Genomic DNA, 27,502 nt, shown 5'->3' on the forward strand with positions numbered 1-27,502 from the left:
AGCAAAATAATTATGTTCGCGCAGAAAAAGAAATAAAGCAATGAAATAAACTTACACAACCCGTCGACTTGGATAACGGGCTCAAGCGCGCGGTCGGCCCATAGCTTACTCATGCCGACCCCCACCAGCGCCTCTTCGCAAATTTTCTTCGCGGGGGATGGTTCATCGGTCAGTTTCTTAACCCAGGCGCCGGTTGGTTTCTTAATAACATCCGCATCCGCGGGCGCAGAATCGGTTGCGCGCATCGTCATGCGGATGGGGATTACACCGGCCTTAATGTAGAAGAACCTCTCAGACCAGTCATGAAGGCTCTTGAATGAAACAGTGGAGCACTTCACCTTCTGACTGCGAGGAATAAAGGAGAACCAATTGTCTTGGATCTTGGCTTTATAAAAATACTGAAAGCGCCGAGGAGTAGGCTCCTCGCGCTGGGATTTGCACATGAACTCAAAGTGAGTCATGCGCACGAGTCCAAAAGGATGGACTTGGGATATATGAATCCCATAGAACTGCAGCAGTGCACCCACAAACCTTATAATCGGGAGACGAAGGTTGCAGTGGGTGAAAAAATGGTTATATAAGGATATATAACCGGCAGGCGGGTCCGCCGCCGATTGCCCGGCCTCAGGCAACATGCAGCCAAACAGGGTGGGAAAGCCCTGAGAGGCGATAAGGCTGTCAAGATCAGCCTGCCTCAATTTGCAGGGGATTTCATTCCACCTCCTCACCACCTTGGTCCTCCTTACCTCCTCCGATGAGCCCTCAGCAACCTTCTTCCCCTTCCCTTTCTTCTTCAACGTCGACATCACTACGGATTTAACACGGCGTTTACGGGAGACGATTGAGGTTATCGACAGGTTCGACGAGTCCGAGCTATCAGACATACAACTGACAAATCTAACAACGGGAACTTCTGAAGAGCAGATATTTCAGAAGACAAACAAAGAAAAACTTGGAAGAAAAAACAAGAAGATGAAGGATAAAGAACTCCAAGGGCTGGCTTTTATAGGCCGAGGAGAGAGAAATTTGGGTGCTGAACGGACTTCACGCGCCCCCACTCGCAGGTATAAGCCAACGCGAGCGCGACACGTGTCCCTGACAACTGTGTGAGGGGACACGAAAAGAAAAATACGGCGGGTGCCAGAGTTCACGCGCCCCCACTCACAGGTCTTGGCCAACACGAGCGCGACACGTGTCCCTGACAGCCTGTGAGGGGACACGAAAGGCAACTGTAGCACCTCGAGCACACGAAATGTCTGACACGTCTCCATCACTGACCCACGTCAGCAACCGTCACGTACATGGACGATCCGTTTTCAACCAAATGGATAGAACTTCGCGCAACTAATGGAAACAATCAAGAAAACGACAAAACCCCGTTAAAAGACAAAGCAGTAAGTCTAATATCTATCTTACCGCGCTAGCGCGAGATAAGACACACATTAGACTGGGGGGGCTTGAAGAGGTATGTACCCGCCTCAACATCGAGCAGGGCGGGTCAACCCACAAGATATATACAAGACATTAGAGATCAAAGATAATTGTCAAGGCAAAAGCCAAAACTTATGAGCACAGCACATATCACATATGCTCAAGCATCACATATGCTCATGCATCACATATGCTCGCGCGTATCACATGCTCACGCATCATATATGCTTATGCATATCGCATCATGCGTGGCGCACCCGCGCGCGGCGCATATCACATGCTCGCGCATCATACATGCCCACCCAATGCGCAGTTGCGCATGGCGCAGCTGCATGTGGGGCATCCGCGCGTGACGCGTATTACATGCTTGTGCGTATCACATCTGCGCGTGAGAATAAAGAGAAGACCTCGCGCATCCTCAGGATGGGCGCATATCACACATGCACATAGTCAACCTCGTCCTTATCCAAATCAGGATTAGGGCAACCTTGATTGTGCACGTGTCAACCTTCCAGAAGGCATCTTTTTAAGGAATAAGGATATGCTGATGTTGACAGCTGCTAAATGAAAGGTGGACAGCTCAGCATGACTCATGGGTTACCACGTGATCATAACCAATGAAAAAGCACCACGTGTCTCCAGGGACACGTGGCGCAAATCGATTGGAGGAGGCCAACAAAACCCTAATTTGGTCTCAGCTCAATCAGTGGAAACCCTAGCACTATAAATACATCATAACGTACACAGTTACAGACATTCATTTTCCACATTGAAGCATATTCAATTACATTCACTGACAGGCAGCCCTGGTCAGTTACTTTCTGATACACAGAGAGACAATCACAGAGACAGAGTAACATACAGTATTCAGCTATTAAGCAATACTCTCCCAATTCCTTGACTCACACATTATTATCTTCTCCTACACATACTTATTCTCACGCCGGAGGGTTACCCCAAAGAGGACCCCTCTGTCCCTTTCTGAGGGGTAAGTAACGGCGTTGTTCGTTTTGTAGGTGGAAGAACATTGATCCAGACGAACCATCGGTGAAATAGTATAATAACACCCGAGGAAAGTAGATCTGCTACCAGTGAGTAGATCCACGTTTCTTCACTATCATTATCATGTTCTCCTTTTATAGATATAGATACATGCCATTCGAAAGTTTTTATTTCCAAGCATATAACCTTTATTTCTTTTACCAATTTGGATGCTTCATAAACTTTAGGATTCATAAAACATAAAACAATATAATTCCAGCGTTTAAATTACAATACCCAAAACTCCAGGGGGATTCAACCAATTAACCCACATTTACATCACATGACGAAAGTAAGCCATTGACTTAGTGCCACGTAGGACGAAACACGACATCCTTCCCTATCCCCCACACAACTCATACCTAATGTTTCGTTGGTCCACGTCATCATCAATGACATTACTGAACAAATCGAACTCGCGTGTATATAAACACATTAACTGACACCTCGTATCTTTTCATGCACTAATCCAAATTCAAACTCCAAACCCCTTAATCACCCAGATAATTAAACCACCGGATTTATTAATTATGGCTCGCTCCGGCATTCTGCTAGCAATCATCTTATTTTGTAACTTTTTCACTTATTGATTTCATAGTTGAATTTGGTTTCTTTTCATATGTGAACTGCTTGTACGTTCTAGTAGTTTTGTTTCATTTATTGTTTTCTTGATGACAGGTTGCGTATTTGCAATATCGGTTGCGAAAGAAGAGAATAGCAAGCTAGGAACTGTTATCGGGATTGATCTGGGGACAACGTATTCGTGTGTTGGGGTTTATAAAAACGGACACGTGGAAATCATAGCAAACGATCAAGGAAACCGTATCACTCCATCATGGGTGGCTTTCACAGACTCGGAGAGGTTGATCGGTGAGGCGGCCAAGAATCAGGCGGCTGTGAATGCCGAGAGGACCATCTTTGATGTTAAGAGAATTATTGGGAGAAAGTATGAACTTATAATATTGTTGTGTATGGATAATGATATTGATATTGATATGTTTGTTTGATAGGTTTGAAGATAAAGAAGTTCAAAGAGACATGAAGCTGGTTCCGTATGATATTGTGACTAAAGATGGGAAGCCTTATGTTCAAGTTAAAGTTAAGGATGGGGAGACCAAGGTTTTCAGTCTCGAAGAGATTAGCGCCATGATTCTTACTAAAATGAAGGAGACGGCTGAAGCATTCCTTGGAAAGAAGATTAAGGATGCTGTTGTCACTGTTCCTGGTAAGCATATTACTAAATTTTTGTATTATTAATTAATGAACACTTAATGTTTATTAATGGTTTCGTTTTTGATTCTATTTGCAGCATACTTCAATGATGCCCAAAGGCAGGCTACCAAGGATGCCGGTTTGATTGCTGGTTTGAATTTTGTGAGAGTCATTAACGAACCCACGGCTGCGGCTATCGCATACGGTCTGAATAAGGAAGGTGTTGAGAAGAACATTCTTGTATTTGACCTTGGTGGTGGAACATTTGATGTCAGCATCTTGACACTTGATGATGGTGGTTTTGAGGTTCATGCCACACATGGCGACACCCATCTTGGAGGTAAGTAATTAATTAAGGATTATGGTTACAACTTTCTATGATTAATTAGTTTCTTACATCATGAGTTGACTAATTTTCAGGTGAGGATTTTGACCAAAGAATCATGGAATACTTCATCAAACTGATTAAGAAGAAGCATGGGAAAGATATTAGCAAGGACAACAAAGCTCTTGGAAAGCTAAGACGAGAAACTGAGCGCGCCAAGTGAGTGTTGAGCAGCCAGTACCAGGTCCGTGTGGAGATCGAGTCACTTTTCGACGGTGTTGACTTCTCCGAGCCGTTGACCAGAGCCAGGTTCGAGGAGCTGAACAACGACTTGTTTAGAAAGACAATGGGGCCCGTGAAGAAAGCGATGGCGGATGCGGGTTTGGAGAAACGTGACATCGATGAGATCGTTCTTGTTGGCGGGAGTACGAGGATTCCAAAGGTTCAACAACTTATTAGAGATTACTTTGATGGTAAAGAACCAAACAAGGGCGTGAACCCTGATGAGGCAGTGGCTTTTGGTGCTGCTGTTCAAGGAGCCATTTTGAGTAAAGAGGGTAGTGATGATATTAAAGGTAATTAATTTTTGTTAATTTGTTTTATGGTTGGTTTGATGCATGCAAGATTAATATGCTGATAGCAATGCTAATGCTACTTATAATGTGTTATAGATGTCATTCTTTTGGATGTGGCTCCGCTTACACTCGGCATTGAAACCGTTGGAGGGGTAATGACCAAATTGATCCCAAGAAACACCGTCATCCCGTCCAAAAAATCGCAAATATTTACAACTTACAAGGATCAACAGACTGTGGTCTCCATCAAGGTACTTTTTTTATATATCTAAAATATGATTAACTAGATTTATTCAATGAAGTTATTTATTTTTTTAAAACTTTTTGTAACAGGTGTATGAAGGTGAAAGAAGTCTGACAAAGGACTGCAGGCTTCTTGGAACATTTGATCTCTCTGGAATCCCTCCAGCACCAAGGTTTGTTAATCATCTTTCATGTTAACTAAAGAGGTATGTACCCGCCTTAACATTGAGCGGGGCGAGTCAACCCACAAGATATAGACAAGAGGCTTGAAATCAAGATATCATGAAGGCACAAAACCAAAACCTATGCGCATGGCGCATATCACATATGCTCACGCATCACATATGCTCACGCATACCACATATGCTCACGCATCACATATGCTCACGCGTATCATATGCTCACAAACCATATATGCTCACGCATATCACATCTGCGCGTGGCGCATCTGCGCGTGGCGCATATCACATGCTCACGCATCATATATGCTCACGCATATCACATCTGCGCGTGGCGCATCTGCGCGTGGCGCATATTACATATGCTTGCGCATATCACATCTGCGCATGAAACATCTGCGCGTGAGAATAAAGAGAAGACCTCGCGCATCCTCAGGATAGGCGCATATCACACATGCACATAATCAACCTCGTCCTTATCCAAATCAGGATAAGGACAACCTTGATTGTGCTCGTCAGACAACCTTCCAGAAGGTATCCTTTAAGGAATAAGAATACTCTGATGTTGACAGCTGCCAATGAAAGGTGGACAACTCAGCAAAACCCATGTGCTACCACGTGATTGCACATGGGTCAGGTGAAATGCCTGGGTCAGAGAATAATCAATAAAAAAGCACCAGGTGTCCTAAGGACACGTGGCGCAAAGCAATAGGAGGAGGCCAAAAAGGCCCTAATGGGATCTGAGCCCAATCATTGGAAACCCTAACACTATAAATACCACACCACCTCCACAAGGGGAGGTAAGCAAGAAAATACATTCCAATTCCTTACTCACTCTCAGATTATTATCTTCTCCTACAATCTCTTATTCTCACACCGGAGGGTTACCCCAAAGAGGACCCCTCTGTCCCTTTCTGAGGGGTAAGTTCACGGTGTTGCTCGTTTTGTAGGTGGAAGAATTCATACTCCGGAGAACCATCGGTGAAATAGCATACCCATACCCGAGGAAGGTTGATCGTCTACCAGTGAGTCGATCCACGTTTCTTCATTGGCGCCATCACCTGTTACAACGGCAACAAAATCACCATCTCATCAGTTCTCTCTGAAAAACTTCACCATGGTTTCTGGTGTTCGAAACAGCGATCAAGTTCTGGAGGATATTGAGCTTGAGGATGTTAATGAGGGACAGCAGTTTCTGAGGGTGCCGCGTGATTCTGCGCGCACCACCAGTAACCATCCCTTCATCACAACTCCTCATAGCCAGACTGAAACTCCTCCAGACGATCTAACGTTCCAAAATCTGACTGGCGCGAAACAAAAAGGACCAATGGGTCCAGAAGTTGAAACCAATGACCCTAAAGAATGGCTCATAAACGAACAACGACGTTTAATGGACAAATACAATGAGCTGGTCAAACACAAAAAGTTAGCCGACTTAACACAAAGGCTCGCGTTTGATAAGCAAACCATTCAAGGAACAACAAAAAGGGCGCGCGCGCCGGAAGATGGTCACTCTGTTCACACTGAACACGCTGATTTTAGTGATGAAGAAGTGCACAGCATGAGGAAGACGCGAGATACTCATGCAGGCGGCTCACAGCTCCGCGCGCACATGAACATAGCGCCTGGAGCCAAAGCCGATATGGATCTGTACACACCGTACAACCCACCAGCGAGAGGGCAAGTAGACGTAACCACACCATACAGGCCAGCCATCTTGGTGAAGCATTCAAAATTCACTGAGCGCATCGCGAAGGCTCCCATTCAGCACAAAACCAAGATGCCAAGTGGTTTGGGCAAGTACGACGGCACAACTGATCCAGACGATTTACTACAAGGTTTTTACAACACTGGAAACCTAGAAAGCTGGACGATGCCAACATGGTGTCACATGTTTGCTCGCTGCCTCACGGGCGCAACGCATGTCTGGTTCGAAAGCTTGCCGACTGGACAAATCGATGGGTTCGAAGAGCTATTAGAGAAGTTCCAGGCTCACTTCGTACAGCAGCGCAGACACACGCGCGACCCCGATGACATCATGCACTGCGTGCGCAGGAATGATGAAACCATTGAAGACTACATAACCCGTTTCAATCAGGAATCTCTTGCAATTGGAGGTATCACTGAACAACTCTTGCGCGTGGCCTTTATACAAGGTGCGCGCAGTGATCAACTTCGCAGAGCTCTCGTGAGCAGAGATGGCATGCCAACCACTTGGGCCAAGCTAATGGAAGCATCGCGAGTCTTCGCGCGAAATGAAAAACAAATTGCCCAAGATAGAGCAAGAGATAGAGGGCATCAAATAGAAGCACCGCGCAACAATGAAAGGAGGGGCAAACAGAACTTCGTATGGTCCAGGTTGCAACAAACCAGTTTTTCTCCCGCAGAAAAGCAGGCGCAACCAAGCTCACCCCAGCCCCAAAAAGACATTCGTAATCGCGGAGAAAGTGACAAGAGGGAAGGCGGCAGAGAGCCTAACAGACCTCTACCAAGAGTATGGACTCCCCTCACTAAAACGCCTTCACAAGTGTTAAGCACAGAGAATGTCCAGTTTAAAAGCCCCAAGCCATTACTCCACAAGGGACCATCAAACAGTGGCAAGTATTGTGAGTTTCACAAGTCCACAGGGCACAACACCGATGCATGCCACCATTTGAAGGATGCGATTGAAAGAGATGTGAAATCAGGCAAGTTGGCTCACCTGGTGAAAAACCCAAGACCAGAGAATGAACAACCAGATGGAGCCTCAGCCAGCAAAAAGTTCAAAAGAATCTGTGTAGCCGAGGGAGGAAGGCAAGGGCAAAGATCGAGAAAGAGAAGCGCGCAAGTCCAAGGAGATTGGCGCGAGCAACAAGTAATCTTCCCAAGAATCAGGGGAGGCCCGTCTATCAGCAGTCCTCTAGTCATCACTACACACATCGCTCATTATGAAGTGTCAAAAGTCCTGGTGGACACTGGCAGTGAATCAGACATCATGTATGAGCAATGTTTCAGGAAGTTGGATCCAGCAGACCAAGCAAGGCTCGAAATTGTGAATGCACCAATCTCGGGTGTTTCAAATGAAATCATTCACCCCCTAGGTCAGATACAATTTGAACTAACTATGGGGGATGAGAAACACAAGCGAGCCGAAATTGTCAACTTCTTGGTCTTGCCCACCACTTCATGCCACAATATGATCTTGGGTAGAGGAACGATTGCTCAATTCAACGCCATACCGTCACCAGCGCACGGCGCGCTGGGGTTCCCAACACCAACAGGTGTAACATTTGTATACCGAGATCATTTGTGCGCAGTGACAAGTATACCGAGGGAAGGGAGAATGAAACTTCCAATGGGAAACAACGCGCTAGAGGAATGGATTCTCAACCCAAAATTCCAAGAGCAAACAATCACAATTGGAGCTACGATATCAGACGACACAAGGTTGAGAATGAAAAGATTGCTCACAACGTATATGTCGGTCTTCGCGTGGCAACATTCTGATATGACTGGGGTTCCGCGAGACCTGGCGCAACATTCTCTCAACACCTTCAAGTCTGTAGAGCCAATTGCTCAAAAGAAGAGAGTCATGGGGGATGAGAAGGCAAAGGCCATGAATGAGCAAGTAGAAGATCTACTGCGCGCAAATATCATCCGCCCAATACGATACCAAACATGGGTAGCCAATCCTGTGATGGTAAAGAAGAGCAACGGGTCATGGAGGATGTGCATTGATTTCAAGGACCTCAACAAAGCATGTCCAAAAGATTGTTACCCCCTCCCAAACATTGACGCGAAAGTGGACTCTGTGGCGCCATTTAAGCTCTAATGTTTCCTGAACGCCTACAAGAGCTATCACCAAATTCAAATGGCACCACAAGACAAGGACAAGACTGCCTTCAGAACTGACAAGGGTGTTTTTTGTTACACAAAAATGCCCTTTGGTTTGAAGAATGCAGGAGCCACCTACCAAAGACTCATGGATGCGGTTTTCAACGAGCAAATTGGAAGAAACCTAGAAGTCTACGTGGATGATTTGGTGATTAAAAGCAGGGAGGAAAAACAAATGCTCAAAGACATCGAAGAAATCCTTTGGCGCCTAAAGGAAGTAAACATGAAGCTCAACCCGAGCAAATGCACATTCGGCGTAGAAGAAGGGAAATTTCTAGGTGTAATGGTCACCAAGGATGGTTTCAAGGTGAACCCAGAGAAGGTGGAGGCTATCCTTGACATGCCCTCACCATCCACCATGAAGGAAGTTCAAAAGTTGAATGGTAGATTGGTATCAATTAACAGGTTCCTAGCGAACCATGCAAGCAAATCTACCCCATTTGTTAACACATTGAGAAATTGCCTAAAGAAAAGCCAATTCAAGTGGACGCCTGAGGCCGAGCAAGCTTTCAGTGAGATAAAAGAATGTCTGATAAATCTGCCTGCGCTCACAGCTCCACTTCCTGGCGAAACTCTAACATTGTACCTGTCAGCAGGAGAGCGCGCCATCGGCGCAGTGTTGTTGGTGGATCGCAAGGGAATCCAAACACCAATCTATTATGTGAGTCGGGTGCTGACAGATCCTGAGACGCGCTACTCCATCATGGAAAAGTTAGTTTTGTCACTAACACACGCGTCGCGCAAGCTTCATAGATATTTCAATGGTCATCCTACTGAAGTCCTGACTGGTTACAACATCCAGCAAGTCTTGCGGCGTCCCGCGCTCTCAGGAAGGCTGACAAAATGGGCGCTGGAATTAGGAGAGCACACGATCGCCTATAAGCCCCGTCCAGCAATAAAGGGACAAGTCTTAGCTGATTTCATCGCAGAAATCCCTGAAGGAAAAATTGAAGAGGCTCAGCGCGAGGTTGACCCTCCGCAAGCCAATAATGAAAAAAATGTTTAGAGATTATTCACTGATGGAGCTTCAAACAATGAAGGGTCCGGCGCAGGCCTCAAGCTGGTGGATCCAGAAAGTCATGAATATACTTACGCAATCAGGTTGGATTTCAAGAGCACCAACAATGAAGCTGAGTATGAAGCCCTGCTGGCTGGTCTGCGCATCGCGCACAAGTTCGGAGTTAAAAAGCTAGAGGCTCATGTTGATTCATACTTGGTAGCAGCACAGGTCAATGGCCTTTATGATGCCAAGGAGAACACCATGCCTCTGTATCTAGAGCAGGCGAGAAAACTCATCGAGCAATTTGACTTCTTCAGAATCATACATATTCCGCGCAGTGAAAACAAGTCTGCCGACGCGCTGAGTAAGATGGCATCAACCAGCTTCGATCACTTTGGCAAAGATGTCAGGGTGGAAGTAATGAGCAACCCGTCGGTGGGAGCGAAGTCTGTCCTTGTAATTCATACAACACCTTCATCATGGATAACTCCATTAATGGAATTCTTGAAGGAGGGAAAGATACCGGACGATCGCGCACAGGCGAGGAAGATAAGACACAAGTCGCAGAACTACGAACTGCTTGATGGTACGTTATATCGACGCTCTTATCTTGGACCGCTCATGAAATGTCTAGATGCTGAGGAAGCAAGCTATGTGATCAGAGAGATACACGAAGGAATCTGTGGAATACATGCTGGCCCGCGCATGGTTGTTGCCAAGGCAATGAGCGCAGGTTACTATTGTCCAGGCATGTACTTGGACGCGTTAAAAGAGATCCAAAAATGCAAAGCGTGTCAGAGCTATGCGCCAAACACCATGCGGCCAAAGAACAACTTGATTCCGGTGACCTCCGCATGGCCTTTCCACAAATGGGCAATCGATATTGTGGGTCCCCTACCGCAAGCGCAAGGGCGAGTAAAATTTTTGGTAGTGGCAGTAGACTATTTCACAAAATGGGTTGAAGCCAAGCCACTAGCAAAAATCACAGCCGAGGCGATGAAGCAATTTATTTGGAGCCACATCATATGCCGTTTTGGCCTGCCCATGGAAATTGTGAGCGACAATGGCAAACAATTCACCGACAGGAAGATATCCAGTTGGCTCAAGGAATTGCGCATCAACCAAATCTTCACTTCAGTATACCACCCTCAGGGGAATGGCCAAGTGGAGCGCGCGAACCAAAGCTTGCTGAATGGGCTGAAGAAAAGGTTGGAGGGAGAATCCCATTCATGGGTCGAGGAGCTACCTAATGTCCTGTGGGCGCACAGGACATTAAGCAAAACCAGCAATGGCGAATCCCCGTTCAGCCTAACCTATGGAACGGAGGCTATGATTCCAGCAGAAATTGGATGCCCATCCCATAGAGTGCTCATGATGAGTAAGATTGATAACGAGCGCGAAAGGAGGTTGGATCTCAACTTACTTGAAGGGCGCAGAGAGGCGGCTATCATCAGTGAAGCCAAATACAAGAAAAAACTAGAAAATATTACAATCAACGCGTGAAAGAATGCCACTTCAAGAAGAACGATTTTGTCCTTCGGAACAATGAAGCTAGCCGCGCAATACCTCCGGGAAAAATGTCCCCCAACTGGGAGGGACCTTATCAAGTCTCGGAAGAATTGGGAAAAGGCGCATACACTTTAAAAGATTTGAATGGAAAGAAGATCCCGCGCGCATGGAACGCAGCACAGCTTAGAAAATGTTTCATGTAAAAATTGTCAAGTTTGTAATCAAGGCTTTTTAAGCCATTATGAATAATGATAAGCGCTATTTTCTCTTAATGTGTGTTCTATTACCTTTTGCATACATGTTTCACACTTCCCTTTATTAATTTTGAGCAATATGACAACATTGTATTGACATCAAAACTAAAAATAAAACGAAGTAAAACATACATGCGCGAGCTTCAAGCTCAAACGCGTTAACGAGTTTTAACTCTAAAACGTTAGGGCCTTAGCCCAATAATATGAGCCTTAGCTCAGGGCCTTAGCCCAATAATACGAGCCTTAGCTCAAATCACTCACAACATCCATCCTACATGCTGCGCAGCTAGACCATAAAAATACCTAAGCACAACTAAGGCAAAGCACATGCCAAAACATAGTTGTTAAGGTCTCAGGTCGAGATCGCGCATGGAATTGTAATGGATATCAGAGTAACACATACTGACACGTAAAGGCTAAAAAAACTCATAATTCCCTATAATAAATGCGCGATAACGTCGCGCAAAAGAGGAATAATGAAACGCCAAGGCACGTGTCAGCATAGTCAGGATATTGCAAAATCACTTAAAATATGACAAGGATTAAGTAAAATAATTTCCTTACAACCTTGTTTAAATTTCAACGTGCAAGCATATCTTATATTCAACAAGCAAACATGCAATATAAAGAGATGAATGGGGAATGCGCAAGATGCGAATAAGGGAAAAACAAAATTTCATTCCAAAACATAGAAATTTACAAATTTACAAAATGATGAGATACAAACTACAAATAAAAAAAAAACATGAAGGGCTTCTCAAGTCTCTATATCAACGTCAGCCTCTTCATCGCCCTCATCATTACCTCCCTCAGCATCTGGCGCAGCCCGCTCCTCGTCATCTCCAAACTTGCCATAGTCAAGCTGTTCGTCTTGAATGGAGTCGTCTTCTATCACAATAGTGTCAGGAGCGGGTCCTTTGGCCACGCCAGAGCCGCTAGCAGAGGCAGCATTGCCCGCGCCATCATCGCCGCCACCAGCCCCTTCACACTCGTCAAGTAATTTCTTTAGAGCGCCGAGATCGGGCTGGTCAGCAAGCGAGGCTATCTGCAAATCATAAGGAAAAGTATGAGTACAAAAAGACTAGGAAAATAAGTCAAGGTAAACTCATTAAGGTTAAAATACCTGCTCAAGGATGGGAATGGGAGTATTCAAATACTTCTCCCCCACCTCGGCCATGTCAGCGCAGACAACGTCGAGCTAATAAGGGTAGTCGGATGGGTTCTTCTTCAGCATGCTATATTCACAGCCATCCTTAAACCCTTCAGCTCGACCCACCAAGCGCGAGGCAGCGTTGCAATCCATCACAAGGGTCTGAAACTCGTCTGAGTATTTCATCGCATAAGCGCAACGAGTCATACCCTGTGAGACTAGCCATTGGCGATCCTGCGCGAGGGAAGAAACAGACGTCTCAAGAGCAGGAATCTGAGAGTTTAACAACTCAACAGTTTCCTTGGTCTGTTTTAGCTCTTCTCTGTCGGACGCTGCTGCCGCCAAGGCCTCATTCCTTTCCGCTCGCGCAGCATCGAGCTCTTCTTGGCCAGACGCTGCCGTCGCCAGGGCTTCATCCTTCTCTGCCCGCGCGGCCTCAAGCTCTTTCTTCAGGCGCGCAACCTCACTCTCTAATAAAGATTTGTCAGTGATAGCCTGCACAAGAGTTTGATCATGCGCCTCTGCATCTAGCTCCAAATCGCGCACTCGCCGCGCGTACTTGGCCGCATCCGCCTCTGCTGCCTGCAGCTTCTCCCGCGCAGCCTGCAGCTCATGCCCGCGCTTTACGAAGGCAGCGTTGGCACTTGCTCGGTTCTTGCTGAGTTCTGCTTGGAGTTTCTCAGCTCTCTCTCGAGCGTCAGAAAGATTCCAAGCAGATACCTTAGCCTCTTGCTTGGCCTCCGCAAGAGCATCACGCACCTTTACATAATCATAGCGAAGCTCTTGGGAGGCAGCAAAGAACGCAGACCCAGCAAAAAGATGGTCATTGAGCAAGTCCACGCGAGCGCGGTCCTCCTGAAACCTCCTTTCAGCTGGAGGCACAGAGTGAGCCCAGAAGTCTTCACACACACCCATGGACTGAAATGAGCTATCCTCAGTAATATTCCATCTCGGGCGGTATATGTGATCGGCTTCCTGCAAACACAAAGCAACGTTCTAGTCATCTAAACACTAATATGGAAGTCCACGCAGCGGAGCAAAACGAACTTATACCTGCGGAGAGCAAGCAGAAAAGTCAGCGCCAGCCCCACGAGAAGGCCGCGCCACGAAATCTCGTGGCGCTACAGGGCTTGCGCGGCCACCATCAGAGTCTTCAAAATTGACCTCCTCATCATCCTCTGTAACAGGTCTTTTCTCCTGCGACTTGGAAAAAACAAAACCAGTCCCGCGAGGAGGGCTGCGCGCAGGAGGAGGTGAGGGAGGTCTCGACGCCGCTAGATCAGCGCGTAAAACAGTCTCCTGCTCCTTAGTAATCCCAATAAGGGGAGATTCAGTGCTTGCAGGAGCAGGAGCAGAACCAACGGCGCGGGCGCCGGCGCCAGCAGTGCCGCCAGCAGCTTGTGTGCCAGCTATAATTCCTATGAAAAAACCAACAAAGAGAAATGATTCATGACTTGATCTAAAAGAAAAAAGTCAGAAAATAAAAGCGCAATATATACCTTGGCGCACCGCCGTTCGCGAGTTAAACATCGCCATGAAGTCCATTTTCCCCCTTTTCGAGGGTAAAACAGGGGACTTCAAAGCAACCTTCGGCGCAGCCTCGGTACCTTGTTGCGCCTGAGGTTGATCCACCATGGTCGCCGGCTCTACAAACATTTGAGTGAGCAAAGATTCATTAATAACTCTATCGGAATCACGCTCATAAAACCATAAAGTATAAACAAAGTATACCTGTTGGAGAAGAGGAAACAGCAGGCGCAGCGCCGCTTCCCTTTTCCGCCGCGCGAAGAGAGGAGGTGGCGGCACCATACCTCGTGTGGACAGGAGGACTGCCCACACCTTGAGGCAAAGAAGACATGGAAAACTTGGAGGTAAACCCCTTGGTTTTCTCAAGTCCCTTCGCTTGAGTAGGAGGATCCTGAGCAACAGGGGCATCATTTTTCTTCTGTTTTTACTGGCCCCTGCGCCAGTTTTCCCTTTAGCTTTACGCTTGAGTTGTGGCACCTCAGCTTCCTCCTCCACCTCTTCTTCCGCGAGCTCCAGCTCATAGTTCTCGAGCGCATCTACAATACGTGCAACAGAAATGTTAACCAAATTTGGTATTCTAAAGGCATAAGCATAAGTACAAAGGCCTACCAGGCGCATCGCTGTCAAAGCAAAATCCCAAATCAACAGGGATGAACATATCATCGAAGCGATCGGGGAAACCAACTTCCCCAGCGCCCAGCGCGACAGAGCCACCCTCCATATGCTCATCATAGGCGGCGTGGACGTACTCCTTGCTTACTGCATAAAACAAGACAAATGATATCAGCAAAACGAATTATATTCGCGCAGAAATAATGCAATGAGCTAATAACTCACATAAGCCATCAACTTGGATAACAGGCTCAGTCGCGCTGTCGGTCCACCTCCTGCTCATACCAACCCCCACCAGCGCCTCCTCGCAAATATTCTTGGCGGGGGATGGTTCAGCAGTCAACTTATTAACCCATGCGCCAGTTGGGTTTTTAAGAACATTCTCATCCGCGGGCGCAGAAGTGATCGCGCGCATGGTCATGCGGATGGGAACCACACCAGCCTTAATATAAAAAAATTTCTCAGACCAGTCATGAAGGCTTTTGAAGGAAACAGTGCAGCACTTGACCTTCTGACTGCGAGGAATGAACGAGAACCAAGAATCTTGGATTTTTGGCTTATAAAAATATTGAAAGCGCCGAGGGGTGGGCTCCTCGCGCTGAGCTTTGCACATGAACTCAAAATGAGTCATGCGCACAAGTCCAAAAGGATGGACTTGGGATATGTGAATCCCATGAAATTGAAGCAGCGCACCCATAAACCTTGTCATCGGGAGACGAAGGTTGCAGTGAGTGAAAAAATGGCAGTATAAGGAGATATAGCCGGTGGGCGGATCTGCCGCCGTTTGCCCGGCCGCCGGGAGCAGACAGCCGTACTCAGGGAGAAAACCCTGAGAGGCGATGAGACTGTCGAAATCAGACTGTCTCAATTTGCAGGGAATCTCATCCCACCTCTTCACTATCTTGCCCTTCCCCACCTCCTCTGACGAGGCCTCGGCAACCCGTTTTCCCTTGCCGGTCTTCTTCATAGTGGACATGACTAATGATTTTACACGGCGTTTGCTGGGGGAGATTGTGGTGTCTGGGTTATCAGACATACAACTGTGAATCAAACAGAGGTTACTTCAAGAACGGAAATCTGGAAGCAAAAGACAGGCTCTTAATCGGAATAAAAATGGAAGGAAAGAAAAAGCTCTGAAATAACAATGAAGATGAAGAATAACAACTCAAAAGGCTTGCTTTTATAGGCCCAGGAGAGAGAGAAACAGGTACTGATCAGAGTTCACGAGCCCCCACTCGCAGGTGCAGGCCAACGCGAGTACGACACGTGTTCCTGACACTGTGTGAGGGGACATAAAAGGGAACGAAACAGGTACTGATCAGAGTTCACGCGCCCCCACTCGCAGGTGCAGGCCAACACGAGCGCGACACGTGTTCCTGACACTGTGTGAGGGGACAGAAAAGGCAACTGTAGCACCTCGAGCACACGAAAAGTCTGACACATGTCTCCATCTCTGACGCATGTCAGCACCAACCAACCACGTACATGGACGATTCATTTCAACCAAAAGGATAGAATTTCGCGCAACGATGAGAAATAAAAAAAGAAAAGACAAACCCTATTAAAAGAGAAAACTATTAAGTCTAATATCTATCTTACCTCGCTCGCGCGAGACAAGACACACATTAGACTGGGGAGGCTTGAAGAGGTATGTACCCGCCTTAACATCGAGCGGGGCGGGTCAACCCACAAGATATAGACAAGAGGCTTGAAATCAAGATATCATGAAGGCACAAAGCCAAAACCTATGCGCATGGCGCATATCACATATGCTCACGCATATCACATATGCTCACGCATCACATATGCTCACGCATACCACATATGCTCACGCATCACATATGCTCACGCGTATCACATGCTCACGCACCATATATGCTCACGCATATCACATCTGCGCGTGGCGCATCTGCGCGTGGCGCATATCACATGCTCACGCATCATATATGCTCACGCATATCACATCTGCGCGTGGCGCATCTGCGTGTGGCGCATATTACATATGCTTGCGCATATCACATCTGCGCATGAAACATCTGCGCGTGAGAATAAAGAGAAGACCTCGCGCATCCTCAGGATAGGCGCATATCACACATGCACATAATCAACCTCGTCCTTATCCAAATCAGGATAAGGACAACCTTGATTGTGCTCGTCAGACAACCTTCCAGAAGGTATCCTTTAAGGAATAAGAATACTCTGATGTTGACAGCTGCCAATGAAAGGTGGACAACTCAGCAAAACCCATGTGCTACCACGTGATTGCACATGGGTCAGGTGAAATGCCTGGGTCAGAGAATAATCAATGAAAAAGCACCAGGTGTCCTAAGGACACGTGGCGCAAAGCAATAGGAGGAGGCCAAAAAGGCCCTAATGGGATCTGAGCCCAATCATTGGAAACCCTAACACTATAAATACCACACCACCTCCACAAGGGGAGGTAAGCAAGAAAATACATTCCAATTCCTTACTCACTCTCAGATTATTATCTTCTCCTACAATCTCTTATTCTCACACCGGAGGGTTACCCCAAAGAGGACCCCTCTGTCCCTTTCTGAGGGGTAAGTTCACGGTGTTGCTCGTTTTGTAGGTGGAAGAATTCATACTCCAGAGAACCATCGGTGAAATAGCATACTCATACCCGAGGAAGGTTGATCGTCTACCAGTGAGTCGATCCACGTTTCTTCATTAACCTTATCTTGATCGCATTTATGCTCTCATAGGCTACAACTTAAATTTGTTAATCCAGGGGAACCCCACAAATAGAAGTCACATTCGAAGTAGACGCCAACGGTATCTTAAACGTCAAGGCAGAGGACAAGGTGGCTGGCAAATCCGAAAAGATTACCATCACCAACGAGAAGGGTCGGTTGAGCCAAGAAGACATTGAGCGTATGATTCGGGCAGGTGAAGAGTTCGCAGTGGAGGACAAAAAGGTGAAAGAAAAGATTGACGCGCGTAACACGCTTGAAACATGTCTACAACATGAGAAACCAAGTTAATGATAAAGATAAGTTAGCCGATAAGCTCGAGTCAGATGAAAAGGAGATAATTGAAACCGCGACAAAGGAGGCGCTTGAATGGCTTGATGATAATCAGTCAGCTGAGAAAGAGGAGTATGATGAGAAGCTGAAAGAAGTGGAGGCGGTTTGTAACCCGATCATGACCGCGGTTTATCAGAGGTCGGGCAGGGCACCGGAAGATGACCATGATGATCATGATGATCTGTAGAGAAGAAGAAGATTATATATAGATTGTTTTGAGTTTGCTTGGTATGGTTTTGGGATGTTATTATATGAAGTAGATACATTTTAAAGTTGTAACTAAATTTTGATTGCCCTTTACTCCTAGGGGTATGGGTATTAGTCCTTGTTTCAGTCTGTTCAAGATCAATCATGGTTTTAGAAAAATCAAGAGATTCTGTTTCGATGATATTCCAAATTTTGATTAACCAGATTCAAGATGGTTAACGCGTTAATGATTTACTTTAGAATATTTTTAAAACTTAACTTCTTTATAACCCAACTATTAATCCATCAACATTAAAGCAAGCTTAACCTAAAACAACCATTTAATTCTTGTTCTTTTATATAATAATAATAATAATAATAATAATAATAATAATAATAATAATAATAATAATAATAGCATTCAGCTAGTGAATTATAGCAATTACTGATTTTTTTATACATCTTAAATCTTAATGATGAAATGGTTTTAACTTTTAATCAGAGCTGGCCCAAGAGCCATTATAGTAAAGCTAAGAAATTGGGCCCTGGCCCTAAAATTTATATGGTGTTTTGAAAATTTGGGCATGTAAATTAATATGAACTTAGAGGTGTAAAAAAACCGGTTAAGGATCGGTTTTAGGCAAACTGAACCAAACCGGTTTGGCTTTAAAACCGGTTTCATCCAAACCGGTTTCAAAACCGACCAAAACCGCCAGTTTCAGGTTCGGTTCCCCTTAAGATCTACCAAACCGGTTTGAGGAAAACTGGTTAAAACCGGTTTATAAACCGGACCGAACCGACATGACCAGGCTGGCCTATCTTGTTTCTAAACCGGTGTATAAGTCGAACCAGTTTGGTCAACGGTTTTATAAACCGAACCGGTTTGAGTCAAACCGGTTTTGACCAACCGTTGACCAACCTACTTCGGCTTATTAACCGGTTTGGTTGGCGTTTAAAACCGGTTTTGTACACCTCTATCTGAACTAATCGGTCATACGACTCATACCTTGTCTAATACCAGCTGCCTTACCAAAATCCGGTTTATAACCGGTTCAACCAGCTAGCACGTACTGGTTTTTAAGGACTTAAAACTTGGGCCTTTTCCCGTTTGGGCTTTGGGGTATACTTGGCCCAAAAGACTTCATTTTGCAGGTACCCACTGTATCTGGCACTGCCCAGCCACCCAGCCACCTGTGTTAAAACTTTTATTATTATTATGATTATGATTATTATTATATACAAGAAATATATATACACAGTTATCTGTATGTAGTTATGCACAGGGCATAAACCCTATTTTCTGAAAATGGCAACCGCCATAACCGAAACGGTACAGAGATTCACGGCGGAAACGCTGAAAGCAGCAAGCAAGCAATCCCAAGGTTGCTATGTGGTCCCACTCCGTCTCCGGCGAGCCATTAAAAAGTATATTCGAGGTTATTTCTATCATCTCTTCTTTATTCTACGGCTAATTGAACATGTTAGGGTTTCCTATTGGTCGAACATGCCTTGATTTTAATTATAATTATTTGATGTTGCACTTGCAATTGTTGTTATAATATTAATAATGCTCATATTGATACTAGAAAATGTACCATTATATTATACTGTGGTTTAAACCTTCTCTCTTTGTATATTATTAAAAATTAAATCATTTCTTCACCTTTACCTACACTGCTAAAGCAAGTCTTTGCCGTCTTATATAAAGCATTAGCATAAGCATACCTTTATTGGGTTTTTAGACAGATTCCAGGCCATTTTTTCATGTTTCAGACCACTTTTCCCGCAATTTTTAGAAATGTGCTGATTTGGCAGAAGGTTGCCTAATCGCGTGGATGGCAGCTAGGCGTTTTTTGCAGGCCTTGCCTGAGAGCCCAGGGGCACACACAAAGGGTTTATGGAAACATGGATATAAAGTGGGCCTGAGTCAAAATTACAAAACAATAACTAGTCTAATTTAACCCGTTAACTCATTAAGTTCAATGGTCATATAAAGGTTTTTGAAAGTCGGATGGTTATTATAACAGTGTTAAAATTCGAGTGTTTATGTAACCATTTTAAAAGAATTGTTTCCGTTTTATCATTTTATGATGTTTTTTTTTTTAATCAGGTCGGGTCACCAGAAAAAAAACTCACAATTTCTCGGTCTATATGCTTATTAACTTAAGAGATTTATAGTAACGAAACAATGATCACATGCATAGATGATAGAACCAACAATTCAATCGTAATATCATGTAACAGAACCATGAGCTTAGAATAATGAAGACAAGTTCAACAGGAAAATAATTTAAATCATGTTTATATGCGTAGTCACTTAAGCAATTTACAAAGACGTCAGACATCTAACAGAGTACTTAAGAACTAACTAGGAATCCCAATTTGGCAGATTGCTAAGAAAGGCAGAAATCACAATTTTGCAAATTAGCCATATATTTAGAGAGAGAGAGAGAGTTTGTCTAGTGCTTAAGAAAACTGACTATGACTATGAAGTTAAAGGATACAAGTAAATGCTTCATCACATTTGCTTGTAGGGATGCATGCAACCTGTTAAGTTTTGGGATAAGGCCAGAGTTGACTTCTATTTTTAGCTGCAATATGCATAATAATCTATTAAAGCGCAGGCTCCATGAGTTGTCATGTCTAGCAAGTTGCATCACTGTATATTGAATTTCAAAATAATGTAATAAAAACATAGGGTGAATTGGTGAAAGAAGATTATAGAAGCACATTATGTGATGAAGAAGTGCTGCTAGAGAGGTGAGAGGCAGGGAGTTTGTGTGATATGATTAGGATGTGTGGGTTTGTAAGGCATGTTGAGTTTGCTAAAAGGGGGAAAACAAAAATAAAATGCACAGGAGATGTTTCGAACACGGGACCTGGCTGTACTTTAACAAATAACTAGGTGTGGCTACCGTTTTGTTGCTGAATTGCTGAGGTGGCGGGCGGTGCCAGCGGCAAACATCGCCCCAGTGTTGTTGGTGCTGCCCAACTTTTTAAATCGGTAAAATTGGTGTGGAAATTTCCCAATGAGAGTGCCGCCCAAATTCAACATCTTCCCCTCTTTTAAATGGGGGTGTTGAATTTTTGAATCCAGATATTGAAGATGATGCAAATTGAGGATGGTGTTGAGAAGAATATGGGAAGTTGCAGATGGCCGATGGGGGTGGAGTCGTGGAGGAGAAGAACGTGGACCTTTTTTTTAACATAATGTGTGTTAATTTTATATTTTAATTATAATCTAAAAAAAAAACTTTTCATATTTATTTAAGTAGGTTAAATAGTATTTAGTTAATAACTTGTTTTTGTTAATTTTCTGAAAAAAAGAAAACTAAATACATAGGCTTGTATAATTTTTCTTATGAACATCCATGTATTTTTGAAAAAAAAAACATTTTTTTTGTCTGGTAAATGACTTTGACACGTGCTTGAACCACATGCTTAGCAAATATTTACATTTTTTACTGCCCGACAACTATGGGCACTCGAAAATTATTTTTCTTTTAATTTTACGTTTGTACACGAAATTTAACATTTTTATTTCAGGTATATTAAATTAACTTTATTTATATTAATATTATTATTTTATTTAAAAAGAGAGGGAAGTGGTGAAATGGTAACCATTTCCATGGTATTGTGGAAAATAGTGGGATAGAGTGAAGTTTGATATGGCGCTGACGTGGCACAATAAAAGGAGAAGCAAAATGGCATCTACACCCTTTAGTCTTAGCCACTACGCGAGCAGAGACTTTCGAATTTATTCTCCTCAACATTGTTAATCTTTAAAAATATATGGGTTCGATCCTTTCGAGATGAAATATTTCATATAAAAAGATAAAAACAATGGGTTCGCCTGAACCCGGTATCATGAACGTAGCTCCGTCCCTGTGCAAGAACGTTTGATAGTAAGAGATAACAAGATCTTGTTTTTTATTGGGAATTGCAGAGCAAGAAGAACATCACATGAAGAGGAAAGTGGCGAGGTTATCTGAAACTTTCAGTTCTATTAAAGATGTTAATTTGCAGTTAACTGCATCTACTGCACGAGAGCTAATTGAAGATCCTCTCAAATATGTTGGGTGCTCTAAAAGATGGAAAATCAAGAGTAGTTACGGTGACATTGGTTTTAAATACAGAGATGACCAAACAGTCGCTTATGTTGCTTCTCGAATGCCTGCAGTTTTCTCAGCTTGCCATAGAGTCCTCAGTGAGGTATTTTCATCTTCATATAGTATGCATATGTTATGATTAATAATTTAATATCATTTATGTTGAAATCTATTGTAGGTCAAAAGAAGGCTACCTGAGTTTTCACCAACCAAGGTGTTGGATTTTGGGGCCGGTACCGGTTCTGGTTTCTGGTGAAAATTTCCTGTCTTTTAGAATAACATTTGGCATATGATCATATTGAAACAGAAGGCATTAATGTAATTTGGTTGTTTGCACAATGACATTGTTCAGGGCTTTGCGTGAAGTGTGGTCAAATTCTCTTGAAACTGTTAATTTAGTCTAGCCATCTCAGTCCATGCAACGAGCAGGTCAAAGCCTTATAAAAGGTATGGATTTTGATTCATAGCATACACGCATAAATCAAAACCAAGGAAGCAACAGTTTTCATATTTTATGTGGTTCAGATTTGAAGAATTTGCCACACATACAGAGCTATGGTAGCATTCAGGCATTAAGTCAAGATTTAAACAAGACCTGTGATAAAAATAATAGAAAGCACGACCTTGTCATTGCTGTAAGCATATTTTAGTTCACCATGCTTAAAACTTTGTTATTATACGCATATGATCAACGTGATTCTCTAGTTAAGTTGATTCCCAGCTTTTGTAATATTTTTCTTTGTTGCCTATCTTGTAGTCGTATGTACTTGGTGAAATACCATCATTCAAGGATAGAATTACCATTGTCCGTCAGCTGTGGGAACTTACAGGAGATGTTTTGGTAAGTTTTACCCTCATGATAATCAATACAATTTCAGTTTGGTCTTTATGCGATTACTTTTGGCGTACAACAGGTTTTGTTGGAACCCGGAACGCCACATGGATCAGATATCATATCTCAAGTACGGTCTCACATATTATGGATGGAGAAAAGAGTAAGTGAGTTTACTTAATCTAACAAGTATTCTGCACACACATCATTAATTTGTTTTTAACGTTACAGAAAAGCCGGAAATTAGAAAAGGCGTCTAACGAAGGCTCTAAGGATTTGATGACACAAAAATGTGGTGCACATATAGTAGCACCGGTGAGTTAGAAGCCAACATTATTCATTTTGTGATTTTCAGTTTATAATGTGGCTGGGCTTTGTTTTATTATGCTATTATTTGTTGTTTCAGTGTCCTCACGATGGAGTCTGCCCATTGGACAATAGTGGTAAATACTGCCATTTCGTTCAGCGGTTGCAAAGGACTACAACACAGCTTGCATACAAGGTTTCATCTCAATCATGTGTTCTTTTATATAGAAGTAAACAACTACTATTTATTATGGTTACATGCTTTCTTTTCTAGCAATCCAATGGTATACCACTACGCGGTTTTGAAGATGAGAAATTTTGTTATTTGTATTCAGACGAGGTCCTCGACCCAGGCAAGAACTAGCTATATTTCTTAACTTTTATTAAAGATTCTAAATGTGTGAACTTTTCAAATCATATTATCATAGTTATTTAAAATTAGGACCAGCAAACTGTGCTGGTCGGGCGGGTTCAGCTCAAGGGTCAGAACAGGTTTGGGTCAATATGAGTTATGAATAAAATGAGTTCGGATTAAACAGGCCGTTTTAAGAAAGCATCAATTTGGGTTCGGTCAAAATGTGTTTTGGTCAAAATTAAGTCAGGTTAGAAATGAGTCGTTTTATAAAGTACAAAAATAGGTTCACCCGCTATGTTTTCTTACGGTGGCTAGTGGCGGCAGTAGAGGCGGAGGAAGCAGCAGTGGTGGAGGCGTCGTCGGTGGCGACAGTGATGGTGTGCCGACAACAAGCAGGTGGTGGAGACAAAACACTTGTCATGGGTGGTGCTAACTGCTAACCCATTTGGACTCTTTTAAGTTATTATGATAGTTACCCGTTGACTAATTTAAGTAGATCCAAAATGACCCGTTGACTGATTTGAGGCGACCAAAATGAACCCATGCACAATTATAAATTTATTTTCGCTCAAATCAACCAAATCTTCAAAGAATTAGTCATGAATGCCACATATATTTTAATCACAGACCCATGTATTGGAAATTGCATTTTTTATCAGATACATGGTTTTATGATGTGACATGGTAAACAAGTATCCTGTAGACTTAACTAGTTAACTTAGAGGCATTCTATACTGGTAGGCTTGTAATATTCATTACACAATCAAAATGTTAATATACCGGTCCATAAATTGGTACATGTTGTGCTTTTTTATGCAACAGAACATGTAACCTCACATGCATGTTGTACCAGAAAACTTTTTTCACTTGAGGGAGGGCCACAATATAACATATCTCGACAACTTTATGTCAATGCCACTAACCTATTTTTATTTATTTATTTATTTATTTATTTTTTGTGTATAATTGGTTTATCCTACAGTGCAACGTGGCCTCTTGATGGTATGAAATTTGATACACTTAAAGAGCAAAAGGCTAAGAGGACCCCTGAGGATTATGAGACTGGCTATGGCGAGGAATATGAGAGTGTACATGATGAGGATTATGAGAGTGAACGTGGTGAGTACTTCGCTTTCTTTTTTTATTATCATCATACTAAAGACAATAAAAAAAGGTGAGCCATTATGTGTGGGGGACTGGGGTGTGGGGGCATAAACAACATGATTTTAAGTTTTTATAATTATTTGATATAGAGTTGAATATCCTAATTCCATCCCATCTAAACCTCCCAGCGCACTAATCTCTAGTGCGGTTTCATTTAACCAATCAGTAATTTCAGTTGTTGGCTAAATTAGTGTTTGTGGTTAAAATGTGTTCGGGTTATAGCCGACACTTAACAATTAACACATTGAAAGATACAGTAAAAAAGTTTTCCACGAGCTTCCATTTTGATTTGACCCAAACCAAAATTTGTCGATTATAACTCAACCCCACTAAAGTAACCTTTAGGTGGTATTGGACGACAATAACTCAACTATTATACATGTTAGACAAATGATATCAAATAATTGTATACTTTTAACCTTTAAGGTCCGTTTTTGTGTGACAGATGACCAAATTGATTCAGAGCCCGAGGCTAGTATTGATGATAAAATGTTGGTCAAGTATGAGTCCGATATCAATGAACCATACGCCACATCAGAAAGCGATGTAGAGGACGAAACACCCGAAGAGACCGTCCCTGCGGATGTAGGAACTGGATGGGGAAGAATAATATTCTCTCCAATGAAGAGGGGGTAAACGAGTTGAAATGGACGTTTGTCGGGCCCTTAATTATGAAGGAACCGAAGGCCGGTTCGAGAGGGTGATTGTTACAAAAAGCAAAAACCCGACACTACATCATCAAGCCCGAAAATCGCTTTGGGGTGATCTCTGGCCATTTTGATTTAAAAAGTAGTGTAAATTGTAAAAATAAAAGTTGGCATAAAAAGCGTAATTCAGCAATTCACCATTGATTATTGATGGTTGGCCCCATGTGACTTACCAGTTGTATCCTTTCCAAAGAGATGGTAAATTACAAGCTGTGAGGCCAGAATGAGTTCTTTAAAGCATTAATGAGTACTATGAACTTATGTTCATAAGACCAAGTAAAAAAGAAGGATTTTTTGGCCTTTTCTTTATTTAACAAAGTATGATAACTGTAGACTGAGGGGTCAGAATTCAATGGTGTGATGAATGCGGTAGTAATAATTGATATTGAAATGTTGTAGGTAAGGGACTCTGTTCTTACTTTAATGCAGAACAAGATTCTTTTAACACATTTTTTGTGTTTAATCCTTGGAAATGCTACCATGTTTGGCCAGAACTAGTTCAAAGTTGATGAGAAGGTTTAAATGAGCCCGGTACTGGTAGCCACAGTCTCATATCCGATTGTAAACCCGTGTCCTCATGTATACTCATGGTCATGGATGTACCCGTTCGAAAATTTAAAATGCAGTTTTTGTTGTTTTAGCTATTGTCTTATTCTATTATTTTATTATCTAAGGAATATCTAGTACATTATTCTATTACCAAGAAAATTAATGTGTGTAAGTAAAGAAAAACGTTTGTTTATGGATGTGGTTCAAGTAAACATGTATACATGTTTCAGTTAATTAAACCGGTATTATCTAATATCATATTTATCCCAATCTCCGTACTTGTAAAAAATTTGAAAACTAGTTTTATATACGATTCTATCTGATTATCTATCATAAATGTTTTGGGTTTGAGATTTGCCCTTTGTATTTGGGTTTGCTTGTCACCCATATGTTCAAATTGTTAAAAGGACCACTCTGAACAATTTGTTGGTCAAGTGGTTTTTGTACGACGTTAAAAATAGGAAGCTTTTGAGCCATGCTTGCTTAAGAAATTATTTAATTGGCCCTCTTACTGGTCCACTATTCAAACAAATACTTTGAAACTTTATATGGTGGATTATTCAGTATGTTTCTGAAATTAACAATTTAAAAGCGCTATGAATCATTAAAATGTGTAACCCAACACACACTCTACTAGTGACCGATTTAATTTAGAGGTGACATCTTGATAGAATCATTAAGAGGCTACCAAACATCCCCTAACCCTAACCAAATATATGGAGAGAGATTTAGAAGAAAATCAATTAAAAAGAAAAATTGAAAACTTGGTCCATCTGGTTTGCTGGTTCAAGGGACCAACGTCGTAATCTGCTGACGTAAATGAAAGCAGCTTAAGAACGAGACAACGTTAGATGCGATTCTTTGTTCGATTGTCCGATCTTAAAACATTACGTCCAGGATTGAAATGGTAAATTGAACAAATATTAATTAATTATTATATTTATCTTATCACATTAGTCATGTGTCACGTGTTTGGAGTTACTTCTTTTTGGAACACGTGGCCCCTAAATATGCCTAATTTTGTCCAAAGTACGTTTTTGACTTTTTGTATTAAAAAAATCTCATTCATATATATATAAAAACTAGGATAGTGCCTGTTTTACACACGGGGAGAACATATTTAAAACGTAATATATATGTGATATTATAAATTTAGTAAAATGCAAATGTCATATTTATATAAAAAAAGATACCTTTAGATAAATTATAAGATATTAAATTGTTACTTAATTCAAATACAAAACCATACAAATACTAACAGAGATAAATAAAAAGTTAAAATATCTTTATAACTTATAATATGAGAACAAAAATCACAT

At 42.7% G+C, this 27,502-nt stretch overlaps 1 protein-coding gene and 2 pseudogenes across 2 annotated transcripts; all 3 read left to right on the forward strand.

Moving 5' to 3' along the window:
- The first annotated feature begins 3,092 nt into the window (after positions 1-3,092).
- LOC143615318 (luminal-binding protein 5-like) lies at positions 3,093-18,162 on the forward strand (annotated as a pseudogene).
- A 1,305-nt stretch (positions 18,163-19,467) lies between these two features.
- On the forward strand, positions 19,468-23,795 carry LOC143615329 (uncharacterized; annotated as a pseudogene). Its single transcript, XR_013150454.1, has 10 exons — positions 19,468-19,597; positions 22,108-22,373; positions 22,449-22,522; positions 22,623-22,717; positions 22,796-22,905; positions 23,028-23,111; positions 23,185-23,265; positions 23,334-23,417; positions 23,509-23,604; positions 23,683-23,795. The product of XR_013150454.1 is annotated as an uncharacterized LOC143615329 (transcript).
- A 9-nt stretch (positions 23,796-23,804) lies between these two features.
- On the forward strand, positions 23,805-25,727 carry LOC143615338 (uncharacterized). Its single transcript, XM_077088489.1, has 4 exons — positions 23,805-23,900; positions 24,047-24,159; positions 24,746-24,882; positions 25,373-25,727. Exons 1-4 carry the CDS (start codon positions 23,805-23,807, stop codon positions 25,561-25,563), a joined length of 537 nt encoding a protein of 178 aa, XP_076944604.1. The 3' UTR covers positions 25,564-25,727.
- Positions 25,728-27,502: the final 1,775 nt, after the last annotated feature.

This window comes from Bidens hawaiensis, unplaced genomic scaffold, assembly GCF_021521415.1.
Source record: "Bidens hawaiensis isolate Kalapana, Puna unplaced genomic scaffold, B.hawaiensis_p1.1 tig00002306_1, whole genome shotgun sequence".
Classification (NCBI taxonomy): Eukaryota; Viridiplantae; Streptophyta; class Magnoliopsida; order Asterales; family Asteraceae; genus Bidens; species Bidens hawaiensis.